This window comes from Scyliorhinus torazame, chromosome 3, assembly GCF_047496885.1.
Source record: "Scyliorhinus torazame isolate Kashiwa2021f chromosome 3, sScyTor2.1, whole genome shotgun sequence".
Lineage (NCBI taxonomy): Eukaryota > Metazoa > Chordata > Chondrichthyes > Carcharhiniformes > Scyliorhinidae > Scyliorhinus > Scyliorhinus torazame.
Window position 1 is genome coordinate 193,567,585 of NC_092709.1, and position 18,024 is coordinate 193,585,608.

General features: G+C 47.3%; 1 protein-coding gene across 2 annotated transcripts in view; it reads right to left on the minus strand.

Annotated features, from left to right (window-relative positions):
• The window catches only part of LOC140408867 (protein YIPF5-like), a 70,442-nt gene that overhangs the window by 42,758 nt on the left and 9,660 nt on the right, over positions 1-18,024 (minus strand). For both annotated transcript variants that reach the window (XM_072496677.1, XM_072496678.1), the window contains exons 2-3: positions 15,978-16,091; positions 13,257-13,426 (exon numbers count right to left, since the gene is read on the minus strand). In XM_072496677.1, coding sequence (XP_072352778.1) covers positions 13,257-13,426; positions 15,978-16,090 — 283 coding nt within the window. In that variant the 5' untranslated portion in view covers position 16,091. The remainder of the gene's footprint in view (positions 1-13,256; positions 13,427-15,977; positions 16,092-18,024) is intronic.

Genomic DNA, 18,024 nt, shown 5'->3' on the forward strand with positions numbered 1-18,024 from the left:
TGCACCCTTTCTGCCTTGTGGGAGGCCAGCTTTGCAGTTTCTGCCGCCCTGATGTGGGAGTAACGATTCTTGGCATGCTCATGGACAACGCACGTCTCGATAGCGACAGAGAGGGTCAACTGTTTAATTTTAAGGAGCTGCTGCTGCAGGGAGTCGGCGTGGACCCCGAAAACGATCTGATCCTGGATCATGGAATCAGCCGTCGAGTCATAGTTACATGATTGCGCTAGGATGCGGAGATGGGTCAAGAAGGACTGAAAAGGTTCATCCTAACCCTGAAGCCTCTGCTGGAAGATGTACCGTTCAAAGCTCTCATTCACCTCAATGTCGCAGTGGCTGTCGAACTTCAGCAGGACTGTTTTGAATTTCGTTTTGTCTTCGCCGTCGGCGAACGTAAGCGAATTGTAGATATGGATGGAGTGGTCCCCCGCAGTGGAGAGAAATAGCGCGATCTTCCTGGCATCCGGAGGTCTCGATGTACAAGAGGAACTTTTACTTGAAGATTTTCCAGTTGACGCCGAGGTTGCCGGAGATGCGGAGTTGCAGAGGAGGCTGGATGTTTTCCATTTCGCGGGATGGCTGCTTGCTGGTCGATGCTGATTCACTCGAGGTAAGTCTGTCAAGCTCCCTTTGCGACTGTATCCTGAACTTTCTAACCCACAGGCCACAATCAGTAAAGATAGGCAACAACACCTCCTCCACGATCATCCTCAACACCGGTGCCTCACAAGGCTGTGTCCTCAGCCCCCTACTATACTCCTTATACACCTATGACTGTGTGGCCAAATTCACCTCCAACTCGATTTTCAACTTTGCTGATGACACCACCGGAGTGGGTCGGATTTCAAACAATGACGAGACAGAATACAGGAATGAGATAGAGAATCTGGTGAACTGGTGAGATTGTCATCGACTTCAGGAAGTGTAGTGGAGAATATGCCCCTGTCTACATCAATGGGAGCGAAATAGAAAGGGTCGAAAGCTTCAAGTTTTTAGGTGTACAGATCACCAACAGCCTGTCCTGGTCCCCCATGCCGACACTATAGTTAAGAAAGCCCACCAATGACTCTACTTTCTCAGAAGACTAAGGAAATTTGGCATGTCAGCTACGACCCTCACCAACTTCTACAGATGCACCATAGAAAGCATTCTTTCTGGTTGTATCACAGCTTGGTATGGAGCCTGCTCTGCCCAAGACCGCAGGAAACAACAAAAGGTCGTGAATGTAGCCCAGTCCATCATGCAAACCAGCCTCCTATCCATTGACTCTATCTATAATTCCCGCTGACTCAGAAAGGCAGCCAGCATAATTAAGGACCCCACGCACCTCGGACATTCTCTTTTCCACCTTCTTCCGTCAGGAAAAAGATACCAAAATTTGAGGTCACGTACCAACCGACTCAAGAACAGCTTCTTCCCTACTGCCATCAGACTTTTGAATTGACCTACCTCGTATTAAGTTGATCTTTTCTCTACTCCTTGCTATAACTGTAACATTATATTCTGCAGTCTCTCCTTCCTTCCCTATGTACGGTATGCATTGTTTGTACAGCATGCAAGAAACAATACTTTTCACTGTATACTAATACATGTGACAATAATGAATCAAATATGTTGCCACCTTTGGTGTCATTGAGCAGTGAATTGGATTGCTAAAAATGTGGTTCTGATACCTGGATCGCTCTGGTGGTGCATTGCAGTACACCCCCCAGAGGGTCTCCCGCTTTCTGGTGGTCTGCTGTGCCCTCCACCAACCTGGGACAATGTGGGGCAATGTGCTGCACAGTGGGGCAATGTGCTGGAGAGGGAGGAGGAGTGTAATGACTTAGACCAGGCCTTTGAGATTGGCCAATTAGAATACGAGTTCCCTGATTAGTGGCCTAATCTGGGAAGCCCTTTCTGTGTATATAACAGGGAGTGTCAGATCCTGTATGGTGCTCACCAGATTGTGTCCCAGAAGCCAGTCCGCTGACTTTGCCTACCGACGTGTGTGTCTCTGCGCTGGTGGATGGTGGGGTGGAGAGCTGTGACGCCTTTATAATGGTCTCCTCAGAGCTCTCCTCCGAGACGTTCTCTTGGGTAGAGGGATGGAGGGGCGGGTCCGGATGGCCCCAGCCCAGCAGATACTGTGAGCGAATGGACATGCGGACAATGAGAGGAAAGGATCACTTTGTCTGACATGACCAACTCACTTGAGACAGATCACCTGGGTGAAGGGGCAGTGGATTCTCACCTCAGTCGTGCAGGCCAACCGCGCCGTCAGTGACTGCTCTTTCCTCGGACAACCCCGCCACCTCCAGGGTCCGTTCCTCATAGAGGGGGAAGGCCCGGATCCCAGGTACCCCTTCGTTCATATTGGCCCTTTCCTAATTGATGTGGACCTATTCAAAGGGAAAATATTTCTCATAGTTGTGGATTATTATTCCCATTGGATAGAGGTACAAAACCTAAGTGAGTACCGAAAAGTGTTGTCCCAAGCGAGCTTTCAATGGGCCACAGGCTAAGATCCCAACTTCTCTTCCATCTCCACATGTTAATACCATGGTGGAAGATCATGGCTGTGCCAGGCAAGAGAAGAAAGCCACAGAACAGGTAAAGCCCAAACGACACAGGGCTCATAACTTTCCCACTCTCAAAAAGAGAGAGATAGTGGGCGAAATTCTCCCCCAACGGCGCGATGTCCGCCGACTGGCGCCAAACACGGCGCCAATCAGACGGGCATCGCGCCGGCCCAAAGGTGCGGAATGCTCCGCATCTTTGGCGGCCTAGCCCCAACATTGAGGGGCTAGGCCGATGCCGGAGGGATTTCCACCCCGCCAGCTGGCGGAAATGGCGTTTGTTGCCCCGCCAGCTGGCGCGGAAATGCGGCGCATGCGCGGGAGCATCAGCGGCCGCTGACAGTTTCCCGCGCATGCGCAGTGGGGAGAGTCTCTTCCGCCTCCGCCATGGTGGAGGCCGTAGCGGAGGCGGAAGGGAAAGAGTGCCCCCACGGCACAGGCCCGCCCGCGGACCAGTGAGCCCCGATCGCGGGCCAGGCCACCGTGGGGGCACCCCCCGGGGTCAGATTGCCCCCCCCAGGACCCCGGAGCCCGCCCACGCCGCCTGGTCCCGCCGGTAAATACCAGGTTTGATTTACGCCGGCGGGACAGGCAATTTCTGGGCGGGACTTCGGCCCATCCGGGCCGGAGAATCCAGCGGGGGGTCCCGCCAACCGGCGCGGCCCGATTCCCACCCCCGCCCAATCTCCGGTAACGGAGACTTCGGCGGGGGCGGGGGCGGGATTCACGGCGGCCTACGGCCATTCTCCGACCCGGCGGGGGGTCGGAGAATGACGCCCAGTATATGGCTTAGAGACTAGCAGCGAGAATTACCAGAACGGAGAAATTATAACAGCCAAGGTCAAACCTGGTCCAGACAGAAACAGGTATCACCTGAAAAACAGGAGCACCTTGATTTCAACCATCAGGAAACTGTAAAAGGATGGGCTGCGTTTCTGATCTTCAGGAGGACATCACACCTGCAGAATCACTGAGGAGGGAAACCAGAAGGGACAGCTTCTGGGGAGTGAGTTTGCATTGAACAGATCCACAACAACTCAAAAGGAACTCTGCACATGTTCAGAGAGATTGGTAAAACCATCAAGTAGTCTATCCCTTTAAAAATAGAGATTTTGGGAAAGGTGTAGGAGGATGTGTGTATAATAATATCTGGATAAGGGGGATGTAAAGTAAAGGGTTAACGCTATCACCACCCTAATAATAGCTGCTGGACATGCACATAAGGAGCTACATCATAATAATGTCACTCAGAGAGAGAAGAACAAGGGAGGGGCAGTAGCTCTATCCTGACATACTTATATATAGTTAGTTATGTAAATAAAAGTACTTTTAAGGAAAGATCTTTGCTTCCAGCCAGATTCTTTACAAGAGTTAAACACCCAATGTCTTCTGAGACAACCCGAAAATAAGAGTCTGAAACTACCATTCGTCCAGCTTGTCAATTCCTGTCCCTAATTTGGACATGCCGACATTATATCAAAGACAGAAAAACATCTTAGGTTTAGGGACACATGAGGAAATTGTTCACCTGAGAATATTTGGTTGTATGTTTTAACCCTATTCTAAATTTAAAAAGAACTGCCAAGCAGATTCTTCTGTTTGTAAATGTGTCAGCAGTTACAAAAGTGAGTGAAGTAACCAGTTGAGCATGTTGTTCAATCTCAAAGTTTCTAAATGAACATTCTAAGCTAGGATCAGAGCTCTTTTGTCAGAGAAGAAAAAAGAAAATACAATGAAGCTGCCGCCCAAATAAATAATTAATTGGAACTCTTCGCAGTGAGGTGAAATAGATTTATAATGCCCTTTCATGATTTTTACTTATATTCTTTGTGTTTATTGCAGTCATCACATAAGGACAATAGCTGTGATAATAGACCTGCTAGTTGCTTGATTTGATTTCAAATATATGTGAAAGTATCTTAGATGGATAAAGGTATCATTCATGAAAAGCTGTTAAGACCAAATATACTATTCATGAAAAGCAAGTTGCGCAATAATGTATTTCCCCTCAGCATTAAATGGAAAGATATATCATGAAAACCTATGAATATGATTTATTAAAGGCAGTTGAAAAAAGCTGGTACAAAGTAGTCAAGAGTTATGTTTGGGTCAGCATCTTTGGAATAAACATTATATACCTGTGGGTCTTTGCAAAGTAATTTGCTGATGCGATCCATTTAAAATTAATTTGATGAGGGATTAGGTGCCGTTAATTATGTAAAGATCTAAAACAAATTGGTTTCTTGGTTCATTCTATTCCTTTGTGGCTTGATTCTAGTTCAAGTTGTTGTGTGGACTTAAAATGTTTTTGTATTGGCAGGGAAATTTTTCGTGGATAAATTAGACATTAAAGAATCTCTGATGTAGTAAGATAGAATTTGAAGCTAAAACACCAGTTTGACCCACGTTTAAAGTGAAGCACCAACTTGATAAAAGAGTTGAAGCTTGTGGCCACCTGGAAGGTCATTTAGAGGCTGACGGACAATTAAACTTCATGCTTGTGCTCATTAAGAGGCTGCATCCCTATTCACCGCGATTGGATGGAAATCCTGGGACTCCCTTTCTAACAGCATTGATGGTGTACCTATACCAGGCAGACTGCAATGGTTCAAGAAGGATGTATTGTCCAGAAACTGAATAGGACCAGCCATATCAATACTTTGGCGACAAGAGCAGGTCAGAGGCTGGGAATCCTGTGGAGAGTAACTCACCTGCTGAGTCTCCAAAATCTCTCCACCATCTACAAGGCACAAGTCAGAAGTGTGATGGAATACTCTCCGCTTGCTTGGATGAGTGTTGCTCGAACAACACTCTCGAAAATTGGCACCATCCAGGACAAATCGGCCTGCTCAACTGGCATGTCATCCACCGCCTCAAACATTCACTCCCTCCACAACTGACACATAGCGGCAACAGAGTGTACCATCTACAAAATGCAGTGTAGCAACTCACAAGGCTCCTTTCTCAGCACCTTTAAAACCCATGACCTCTACCGCCCCAAAGGACAAGGGTGGTGGGGGAATTTCCTTCCAAGCCACACATCATCCTGATTTGAAACTATATTGCCATTCCTTCACTGTCACCAGGTAAGACTCCTGGAACTCCCTTCTGTGGCCTGCAGCAATTCTCATCAACACCTTCTCGAGACGATCAGAGATGGGCAATAAATGCCAGCCCAGCCAGTGGTGACCACATCCCATGAAAGAATAAATAAAAACAAATGTCCTGCTGATGCCTGTTACATGCTATCTTGTCCTGAAAGTGGTGATTGTGAATGAGTGGATTGGCAGATGTTTTTAAGTATGTGCGGGATGCGTCACCATGGTTGAAGAGCTGTGAGCTGTACCTGCACCGTGAGTAATGACTGTGAAGATTCAATATTGTGTGATGTGAATAGTGAGTGAATGTTGGTGTATAGTTTGATGATAGATGAAGTGTGTTGAGGTGTGATGCTGGTGGTGGCAGTACAGTTACTGAGTGTTCGTCAGATAGGATTTTACCTTGATTAGTTGCGTTAGGGTGGCTATACACCTTGCAGCACTAGAGCCATGTCATTGAGGCTGGGATTTTGGCAGTCATCTCCCAGGTGATCCCCTCCCAATGTGTTTCATTCATTATCTCTGCGGCTTCCTTCCCCCATGCTGGTAGAGGATATCCCTCCACCTCAGAACCTCCTTCACTTGAACCTCTAGTGCTGTATTGGAAAGATTGTATGCCCTCTCTCTCTCTCTTTCTCTCCCTCTCTGAGTTATCCTCAAATGTTCACTTGACTGCCAACCAGTCCACTCCATAAATTCAATGGCAATGGATATGTGGAGTCTACATACACTGTTTCACTCAAATTGCTTCTAGTCAGTATTGGAGTGCTAAATGTACGGATGCCCAATTTAGCATCCTCACGTATGCTTAAATCATAATAATCACCAATTGTGTGTTAAAACCAGACATTCAAGCAAGTGTTTCTTATTAATACAGCACACATTCACTCATTTGTTTTCACTCATTCACCAAAAACACTCCTGACTATTCTCTTCTTGATGGCTCCATGTGTTCGGCTAATCTGATAGCACTTCCACCTCCGAGCTAGAATACTCTCATCGCCATAATTCCACTATTAAAGGCACTGGGCGGGATTCTCCAAAATGGAGGCAGAGTGTCAGCGCCGTCGTGAACGCCGTCGTGTTTCAAAACGGCGTGAAATGGGCGCGGCACTACCGATTCTGGCCTCCACAGGGGGCCAGCATGGCGCTGGAGCGGTTCACGCAGCTCCAGCCTCCCTTCCCGGCGCCAACTGGGCGCCGCGCCAACCTGCGAGTGCGCGGGAGACTTCCTCAATGCGCCGGCCCCAACGCACCATGGTGCGGGGTTTCAGGGGCCGGCCGGGTAACAAAATAGGGCCAGGGCTAGAGAGGCCGGCCTGCCGATCGGTGGGCCCCGATCGTGGGCCAGACCCCATCGGAGGCCCCCCCCGGAGAAGAAACCCCTCCCCACAAGCCACCCCCTGACCCTGCGCGCAGAGTTCCCGCCGGCTGTGAGCAGGTGTGGGCGGCGCCGGCGCCGTTTCTGCGCAGCCGCTCGGCCCATCAAGGCCGGAGAATCGGCGGCCCGGCCCCGGACAGCGGCCCGCAACCGGCGCCGCGCCGGCACAAATGGCGCCGATTCTCCGCCCCTCGGAGAATCGCGTGCCGGCGTCGGGGCGGCGTGGCACGGTTGCGGTGATTCTCTGGCCCGGCGTGGGGCTCGGAGAATCCCATCCCATGTCTTCAGCTGCTTCGGACCTAAGTTCTGGAAGTTCCACTCTCCACCATTGTTCCTCTTCCTCCTTTTCTAAAACATTTCTTAAAACCTATTCCTTTGGCCAAGCTTTTGTCACCAGTCCTATTGTCTTTTCATGTGATTTAGGATCAAATTTAGTTTGATAATATTCATCTGAACTGCCTTTGGACTTTTTAAACTATGTTAAAGGTGCCATATATATACAAGTTGTTGTTCCTCCCACAGCCCAAAAATGTGTAGGTTAGCTGGATTGGTTGTGCTAAATTGCCCCTTAGGTTGGGGTTGCAGTAATAGGGCAGTGGATAGGGCCCAGGTAGGGTGTTCTTTCGAAGGCTCGGTGCAGACTCAATGGGTCGAATGATCTCCTTCTGCAGTGTTCTTATTCACTTTGTAAAAAATCATTACAACTCTTTTAAAAAGCCTCCACAAAATGTTCCTTTCTCATCCTACGGCACTGTGTCTTTGTCCCATCCCACCTCCATGTGCCTGAACTCAGGCATGGGAAAGATACCTGGCCTTTTAAATGGTGAAGTCACTTTGCAATGTTGTTATTATAACATTCACTGCTGGCTAAGGGCCACTGTGTTGAAAGCTGACGCCAGGCAGGATCCTGCCACAGGAGCACCTTGTGATCCCACCATGATAGCTTGGGCCCTCCTTCTACATCCTCACTCCAATTGTGGATTTCCTCAATCCCCAATGAAGCAGAGATCAGTATGGAATTCAGGCATATCCTTAATCTTTTTGATTCACGTCCACTGGTGATAATGTCATTTCCACTGACTTTGCCCATGGGCCAAAATTAGACCATGCCAGCAGGTCCTTGGAGGTAAAATCTCCTACAGTGATGCTTTGGGATGGCACAGGGTGATATTGGTGAAGTATGACCCATACTTCCAATTCATGACCTGATTTAAAATCAGTGCTCAACTATGAAGATAAAGAGAATGACATCATTGTTATTTTACATAATGTGTTGGCTAGTATCTCATATGTTGCTTGTTTCGCTATTTCACCCACACATTCTTTATTCATCTGTGCTATTTAAATGAAACCATATGTTGGTTCAGAGCGTAAGAGCAGGATGTTCCGCTCCTCCCCAGATGTCGCGGCACGTGGTAGTGGAAAATATCACAAGAACAGAAAATCAGTTTTACGACGTTGTGGGTGGCTTTGAATTATCGACTGGCCCTGACCCGGGGAATGGGCTTTCGGGATTTAGGTTACAGAAGCACAAGGGACTTCATGATGAGGCTATGGATGAGGGACTGGGGAGGTGGAGTGGGTAGGGAGGGTTTCTACATCACACAATGTATCAGAGGCCCCAAGATGGGGAGGGTTAAGATCCACTTGGGCCATAGGCATTACAATGGAGTCACGGTTCTGAGTATAAGGTAGAAAGGGAATCCTCAATATCCTGCTCCCCCAGGACTGACAGATCCATGGACAGGATGAGGACAGTGAGCTTGAGAGGACATGAGGTTGATGGAGATGTGAAGGTGTGTGTGAGAGTGAGCGGTGATTTCCCTTGAGGTGGCAGTGTGCGAGATCAATGTGAATGTCTGATGGGCTGGTGGGTTCATGAGTTAAGAAATGGACTTACCCTGGTGGTGTGGCTTAGATCATTCATCCTCTTTCTGAACTGGATGGTGGACCACTTGTGTGATGAGTTGGAAACGACCACTGTTGCCACTGCTTCCCAACTCAGGGTGGTGAGGTTGATGGACTTGCGGCCAGACCAGAGGTAGAGGACATCGTGTCAAAAACAGCAGGTGGTCCAGGGTGGTTTTACTGAACATGAGGGCAACAGTCTTCTTTGGTTTTGGTGTCCATCAATTCTGGTGTGAGAGATTGTGCTTTAAATATGGTGCCCAGGACGAGGCAGCGGTGAGGTCACGGCATGGCAGGTGAATCGGATGCTGCCTACCAGTGTTGTGCGTGTTTCCCGTCAATGAATATTTAATGAGCTCTGTGCAGGTGATGTAGCACATAAACCTGCCTTTGTGACAGACAGGGAAGTTCCACCTTAAGTCTTGGTCTGGTAGAATTTGGGGGAATGGACTAAAAAATGGATTCACCAGTTTTATAATGGAGAATTACATAGTAACACTTGTTTCATTCCTCTGGACCCTTTGCAAAATAAGAGTTCTCCATTATTATTCCTGGGGGTTACTGCTGTTTCGATACCAAAAAAGCGTACATTCTGGTCAGTAGAAGAAACATGTGGTTTGCTAGACAGTGATGTTAAACCTGAGGAAATATTTGACGTAAAATCTAAAAACATGACAATGATTTACAATCGGAAGTTCAATATTAACGTTGTCATAAAAGCACTAGACAGCTAAGATTAGGAGCAATGAAGTTGCCAAGAAACAAAATTCCCAAACCTTTAAAATAAAAAGGAAATGGATCGGGTCTCTCTCACACCTGTGTTCATGATTGAGAGGGCAGACCATCTCACATAATTGCACCAAAACCGTTTCTATGACCAACCACCAATACTGGTGTGGCGATCCACTGTAATAGGAGATGTAAGGTAGGACCTGCACTACAGATTCGCCGGTAGCTTCTGCCGGCTGGCTCCGCCCGGGGAGAACTGTATAAATGTGCATGACCTCCAGTGCTCTGCCATTTCGCCAGCTGCAGCAGGAGGCCACGCATCTGACTGTAATAAAGCCACAGTTCTACCCAACTTTAGTCTTTGTGCAATTGATCGTGCATCAATTTATTACAGTCAGTGCAACCTCCAGAGCCTCACCCTCAAATTTGGCGGGCCCTTACCCCCCCTTATCGCTTGCGGCCTCGCGACCCTCAAGGTCGATTCCCCCTCCCTTTTTGCCAATTTAACTGCGGATTGCAAGCCTGTTGCCACGAGGAGCAGACGGTACAGCACCCAGGACAAGACCTTCATCAGGTCCGAAGTCCAGCGGCTGCTTAAGGAGGGTATTATCGAGGCCAGCAACAGCCCCTGGAATGGGGAGAAACACAGGATGGTCGTAGGCTACAGCCAGACCATCAAACGGTATACGCAGCTCGACGCGTACCCCTTCCCACGCATATCTGATATGGTCAATCAGATTGCGCAGTACCAGGTCTTCTCAACAATTGACCTGAAATCCGCCGACCACCAGCTCCCCATCCGGAAGTTGGACCGGCCATACACTGCCTTCAAGGCAGACTGTCGCCTCTAACACTTCCTTAGGGTCCCTTTCGGTGTCACAAATGGGGTCTCGGTCTTCCAAAGAGAGATGGACCGAATGGTCGACCAGTACGGTTTGCGGGCCACCTTTCTGTACTTAGATAATGTCACCATCTGCGGACATGACCAGCAGGACCACGATGCCAACCTCGATAAATTCCTCCGCACTGCCACTCTTCTCAACCTGACCTACAACAAAGAGAAGTGTGTGTTCAGCACGACCCGGTTAGCCATTCTCGGCTATATAGTCCAAAACGAACTTCTCGGGCCCGACCCCGACCGCATGCGCCCCCTCATGGAACTTCCCCTCCCCCACTGCCCCAAGGCCCTCAAACGCTGCCTGGGGTTCTTTTCCTACTATGTTCACTGGGTCCCAAACTATGCGGACAAGGCCCGCCCACTCATCCAGTCTACCCAATTCCCCCTCGCGGCCAAAGCACAACACGTTTTCGCTCGCATCAGAGCAGACATTGCCAAGGCCGGGATGCGCGCAGTGGATGAGTCACTGCCTTTCCAAGTAGAAAGCGACGCTTCAGATGTCGCCCTTGCCGCCACTCTAAACCAGGCAGGCAGACCCGTGGCATTCTTTTCCCGCACCCTTCATGCCTCTGAAATTCGACACTCATCCATCGAAAAGGAGGCCCAAGCTATCGTTGAAGCTGTGCGGCCTTGGAGGCATTACCTGGCCGGTAAGAGATTCACTCTCCTTACGGACCAACAGTCGGTAGCCTTCATATTCAATAACACACAGCGGGGCAAGATCAAAAACGATAAAATCTTGCGGTGGAGAATCAAGCTTTCCACCTATAATTACGAGATCTTGTATCGCCCCGGTAAATTCAACGAGCCCCCAGGCGCCCTCGCCCGAGGTACATGTGCCAGCGCACAAGTGGACCAACACCAGGCCCTACACGACAGCCTTTGTCACCCAGGGGTCACTCGATTGTACCATCTGGTCAAAGCTCGCAATCTGCCCTACTCCGTCGAGGAAGTAAGGACAGTCACCAGGGACTGCCAGGTCTGTGCGGCGTGCAAGCTGCACTTCTACCAGCCCGACCGTGCGCGCCTGGTGAAGTCTTCCCACCCCTTTGAACGCCTCAGCGTGGATTTCAAAGGGCCCCTCCCCTCTACCGACCGTAACACGTACATTCTCAGTGTGGTCGACGAGTACTCCAGATTCCCCTTCGCCATCCCATGACCCGATATGACGCCTGCCACCGTCATCAAGGCCCTCAGCACCATCTTCGCCCTGTTTGGTTTCCCCGCCTACATCCACAGCGACAGGGGATCCTCATTCATGAGCGATGAGCTGCGTCATTTCCTGCTCAGCAGGGGTATAGCCTCCAGCAGGACGACCAGCTACAACCCCCGGGGAAATGGGCAAGTAGAACGGGAGAATGGGACGGTTTGGAGGGCCGTCCAGCTGGCCCTACAGTCCAGGAACCTCCCAGCCTCTCGCTGGCAGGAGGTCCTCCCTGACGCTCTACACTCCATCCGGTCACTATTGCGCACCGCCACTAATAATACACCCCATGAACGTGTTTTCACCTTCCCCAGGAAGTCCACATCCGGGGTGTCGCTCCCGACTTGGCTCGCTGCTCCAGGACCGGTCCTTCTCCATAGGCACGTCCGACTCCACAAGGCGGACCCTTTGGTGGACAGGGTTCACCTGCTCCACGCCAACCCTCAATGAAATGAAATGAAATGTAAATCGCTTATTGTCACAAGTAGGCTTCAAATGAAGTTACTGTGAAAAGCCCCTAGTCGCCACATTCCGGCGCCTGTTCGGGCAGGCTGGTACAGGAATTGAACTGTGCTGCTGGCCTGCCTTGGTCTGCTTTCAAAGCCAGCAAATTAGCCCTGTGCTAAACAGGGTTGAGTTCCCCGATGGCCGCCAAGATACTGCCTCACTCAGGGACCTGGCACCGCCAGGTTCCACCCCAACACGCACACCCCCACCAATGCGCCCCCCCCCCCCACCTCCCACCGCGCCACCAATATTGACCCCACCAGACCACCCCCCGCCTCCTCTTTTCCGCACAAGAGGATGAAGCGGACGTCTGCACGCTCCCGGAGTTCCCCGATGACTGGTCAGCATCAGCACCACCATCGCTGCCACCTCCATCCCCGCCAGCACCAACTTCACCGCCACCATTACGCCGCTCCCAACGAAGCACCGAACCGGCTGAACCTTTGACGGACTCCGGACCGTCAACATGGACTTTTCTTTCCCTACCACTGTACATAATTGCACTAATTGTATATAGTTTCAAGTCACCCCCGCCGAACTCATTTTTAACAGGGGGTGAATGTGGTGATCCACTGTAATCGGAGATGTAAGGTAGGACCTGCACTACAGGTTCGCCGGTAGCTCCTGCCGGCTGGCTCCGCCCATGGAGAACTGTATAAATATGCATGACCTCCAGTGCCCTGCCATTTCGCCAGCTGCAGCAGGAGGCCACGCATCTGACTGTAATAAAGCCACAGTTGTACCCAACTTTAGTCTTTGTGCAATTGATCGTGTATCAAACTGGAAAGGAACTAATTATAACTTTTTATCTGACCATCCCTCCCTTTGGACAAAGTGTCCACATTTAGCATCTCAATACAACAGCATGTCTGAAATCAGCCACTCACTGTGTGGAGAAATTCAACAGTAACCCTGCGTGTGTTGTGCTGATCGCAATGTTCCAATCCTGAGAGTTAGCATTTTAAATTATTACCTTCTAAAAGTGATGCTTCATCATCCGTGTCACCATACATTGTGGGGGATGGTCCAAAGGGAGTGTACATCTCTTGGGGCTGCAAGATATATCCTGCATAAAGCTGTGAAGATTGTGTCATTTCTGAAGGAACAAATATTTTGGGTTGCCGACCAACATTCTCCAATTCCCTGGAAGACATACATAGAGGTAAAATGGTCCTCATTAAGGTGAAAATGTCACAATCCATTTAAAACATGAATAAAAGGAAATAGGCAACAACAACAAAGAAAAAACAATGGGCTGGATTTTTATCCTCGAGACTGGGAGCGGAAGTTGGGAAAATCCCTTGTTCAGCCCTCCTGCTTTGGGAAAAAGTGCCAGCAAGGACAGGAATTCATTCCAGGGGAGGAGGCAGGCAGGTGCAGGCTGGAGTCAGGCCACACCGTCCAGGAAAATGTTCAGGGACAGCAACAAGGGCTGCCAGGTGTGGAGACAGGCTATTGAAAAGGCCCACTTCAATACTGTGAGACTTCATCGCAGTTAAAGTAAAAGCACAAAGTCCCTTCAACCCGAACACCTAACACACTCCCCGTGCTCTATCTATGCTACCTTACGCTTGTCCCTCACCCATCACCTCTGGCGCCTCATTCCCCCACGCCATGCTAATCACCCTACCCACCCACTGTGGCTTCTGATACCCCCATACAAAGATATGCCTCTGCAGATCCTCTGTAGCCCTTCATTCTAAGCTCTGCCTGCCTATCTCCCCTTATGGTCCCTCATGATCACCTTACCAAGCTATGGCAGCCCAAGAAAACCCTGGGCGGATTCTCCATTGCCCGACTTTTTGTGACTCATGCACTGGGACATCTCGGTCCCTCTGCACAGCAGCATGTTTTAATATTTTATCATTTAAATAATAATCCCTATTGCTGTTATTCCTACCAAAATGGATAACCTCACATATGTCAACATTGTATTCCATCTGCCAGACCCTAGCCCATTCACTTAAACTATCCAAATCCCTCTGCAGACTTCCAGTACCTTATGCACTTTTTGCTTTAACACTCATCTTAGTGCTGTCTGCAAACCTGGACACATTGGAAGACTGTGAAAGATATACATTAGTATCACCTACTGTTGTTGACAAAGATAGCCTAGAATCACGATAAACAGATCCACACTAAAGGTGGATCCAAATATTTCAAACCCTGCTTTGTTTTGCAGAGACAAAACAATTTTCAGTGTTTCTTAGTGAACGGCATCATGAAAGCAGTTCTAGATAATGTGATTTTCATCCTTGAGGCATGAAACCACAGTTGGGAAAATTCCAGGCGCTTGGGAGAAAGTGTCCACGAGGATGGGATTTTCTTTGTTGGGGAGGCAGGTGTGTGCTGGGGTTGGGTCAGTCAACCTGAGAAAGCTTAGACAAAGGCACAGGAACAGCTGGTTACGGAGGAAGGCTGTTTAAAAGGCCCACTCAGTACTTTGGGACTTTGTCCCAATTAGATTAAAAACCAAAAGGCCCCCTAGCCCTCACTCCATAAACTTCCCGTGCCCCATCCATGCAACCACATGCCACCCACTCACCCCCAATCGTCCTTCATGCCCTCTATGCCCCACCCAAACAGCCCCTTTCTCATTTCCAATAAACATTGTCAAATTTTCAGCATGGATCAGACTGGCAGAGCTGTCAATCAGCAATCGTTGCCCTCTGGCTCACGTTTTTTGGTCATTTGTACTTCAACTTTGACAAACAGTCATCCAGACTCGAAACATTAGCTGCTTTTCTTTAGTACTTTAGTCCTGCAGCTTTTACAAAGAGTCATCCAGACTCAAAACGTTAGCTCCCTTTTCTCTCCACAGATGCTGTCAGACCTGCTGAGAATGTCCATTTTTTTCTGTTTTTGTTTTAATACTTGGCTGGGCTCTCAACCAAGAGTACATAATGAGGCTTAGCTCAGAGCCCAGAAATCCATTAGCCCCTTGAAACACCTGAGCCCCAGGGGAAACATTGCTGGATTGATAGCTTTGGCCCTATGAACTATGCTGTCAATTTCACAATGTTTATTTCCGCAAGAAGTTTTCAGTGTCACCTATTGAAACTTTAAAGAGTCTGGATGATTGATATTTTTAATGGACTGTAGTGAAAGGAGATTTTTGTTAAAGAAAGTGTAAACATTTTCAACTTTTTTTTACACATTCAACTTGATAAAGATCTAAGCCCAAATATTGATTCATTATTCTTGATGGTTAACTTCAAATTTAATAATATATTTGTTTTTTTCAAAAATGAACTAAAGTTGCACACAGTAGACTCGTGACTAAGGTCAGAACGTGTTGCCACAGGGACATGAAGCATAATGGAAGGGAGGCCTTTAATGTTCTGAAAGGGTTTGATATGGCAGATATGGAGAAGGTGTTTCCATTGGTGGAGGAGACCAAAACTAGCAGTCATACAAAGATATAGCCACAAATAAACCCAATGAAGAATTCAGAAGCAACCTCTTTATCCAGATGGTGGTTAGAATGTAGAATCCAATAACACAAGGGGTTGAGCAAATAGCATTGTTGTATTTAAAGGACAACGAGGTAAACAAATAAGGGAGAAAAAGATAGAAGGTGATGGGTCAGTTGAAGACAGGTGGGAAGAGGTTCAGTGGCATATAAAAAAGACATGGCCTATATCTATGCAGTAACAAAGTATGTAATATTATGTAACTGCATAAATTGTCTTACCTACTTGAATCAGGACCACTGCTCCCTCCATCGTCATATAAGGTTTCTTGTTGGTCATTAATATCATAATTTGATTGGTAAAAATCTGGATTAAACTGTTCAAAGGTAGACATTCTGAAAAAGTTCAGAGAAAACAACAATGATATAATTAAACACTTCAGGTTGAAATCAAATATCATCAGCAGATTATTCTGGCAGAACGAAATGTCAAACTCTCAATAGAGCATGTAATCTTCCTCAAGAGCTGGAGGATGTGGAAAGGTAGTAAAACTATGTTACCAATCAAACTGCTGTCCTAATATTGTTTACACGTACTCACTGCAAAAATTAACTTTCAGAGGCAAGCCCATGTTTTATATGAACTGAAGCTGCTTTATGCATTAAATATCTGGGATGATGTGCTTTAGGGCGATCTGCCCCTCTGCCACTGAATTACACTCTATCAGCAAAATCAATTCCTTGTCGATCCTTCTTATATCTGATAGATAAGAAAACGTCACGCTGACAGACATGCAGCTCAGGCTAAGACTATTCATTTCTAAACATTAATTGACAAACAATTACAGGGGTGCACAGCCATGTTTCTTATATTTCCTCCAGTCGGTGGGGGCTCTGTACCAGGAGGGCAAACTTGTTAAACTACACCTATAAATAATATTTATCTTTTTATGATTGTGACAGAACTGTAATTTTCTATTTTCAAACAACAAAGGAGAAAACGAAAAGAAAATGTTGAAATACTGAGCAGTTAAGGCAACATGTAACATCTGCCCTATTATGTATTTTCTTTTATTTTCTATTTTCTATTTTCTTTTTCTTTTCTTTTCTTTAATTTCCTTTTCTTTTCATGTAGTTAATGATCTGTTGAGCTGCTCGCAGAAAAATACTTTTCACTGCACCTTGGTACACGTGACAATAAACAAATCCAATCCAATCCAAGGCAACAAATAAACTCAGACATGAATTAACTTGGTTTCTCTCTCCACAGATGCTGCCTGACCTGATGAACGTTTGCAGCATTTTCTGTTTTTATTTTCGATTTTCACATCCACAGCAGCAAAAAAGGCAGCATGATTAAAGACACTGATTACAGTTACCAAACACCTCATTTGCAATTACTATTCGAATAATAAGTACTCTATGACACTTATTAAATTCTGCAGATTATCAACAGTGATTATCAAATCATTCCGAGTTATTTGGCAGGAAATTCTTTGCAAGTGATAACAGATTTTGGGCTACAAAACGATATAACGTATAATGCCAGAATTTGAAAGATGTTAGCTCAAGGTATTTAGCACAATTTTTTTTCTATGGAATGCTGCTTCTATCTATCATGTTCCTTTACTTAGACTGGTATGCCACTAGCTCTGCAAAATGGAAAAACCTTGGCAAACAAAGTGGAATGATAGGCCATTATAGACCAGTAAGCCTGATGAAGGTAGCGGGGAAAACTTTAGAATCCATTATCAAAGAATCTATAGCAGAGCACTCAGAAAACAGTGGCAGGATCAGACAGAGTCAGCTTGGATTTATGAAGGGGAAATCATGCTTTACAAATCGACTGAAATTCTTCGAGGATGTAACTAATAGGGTTGATGAGGGGGAACCAGTGGATGTGGTTTATTTGGCCTTTCACAAGGCTTTTGACAAAGTCCCACAAAAGAGGTCAGTGTGTAAAATTAAAACGCATGGGATTGGGGGTAATGTATTGAGATGGTTAGAAAACTGGTTTGGCAACAGGAAACAAAAAGTCGGAATTAATGGGTGTTTTTCAAATTGGCAGGCAGTGACTATTGGGGTACTGCAGGGATCGGTGCTGGGACCCCAGCTATTCACAATATATATTAATGATTTAGATGAAGGAACAAAATGTAACATCTTCAAATTTGCAGATGACACAAAGTTGAGTGGGAGGGTGATCTGTGAGGATGAGATTTGGACAAGATGAGTCAGTAGTCAAATTAATGGCAGGTGCAGTATAATTTGGATAAATGTGAGGTTATTCACTTCGGTAGCAAAAACAGGAAGGCAGACTATTATCTGA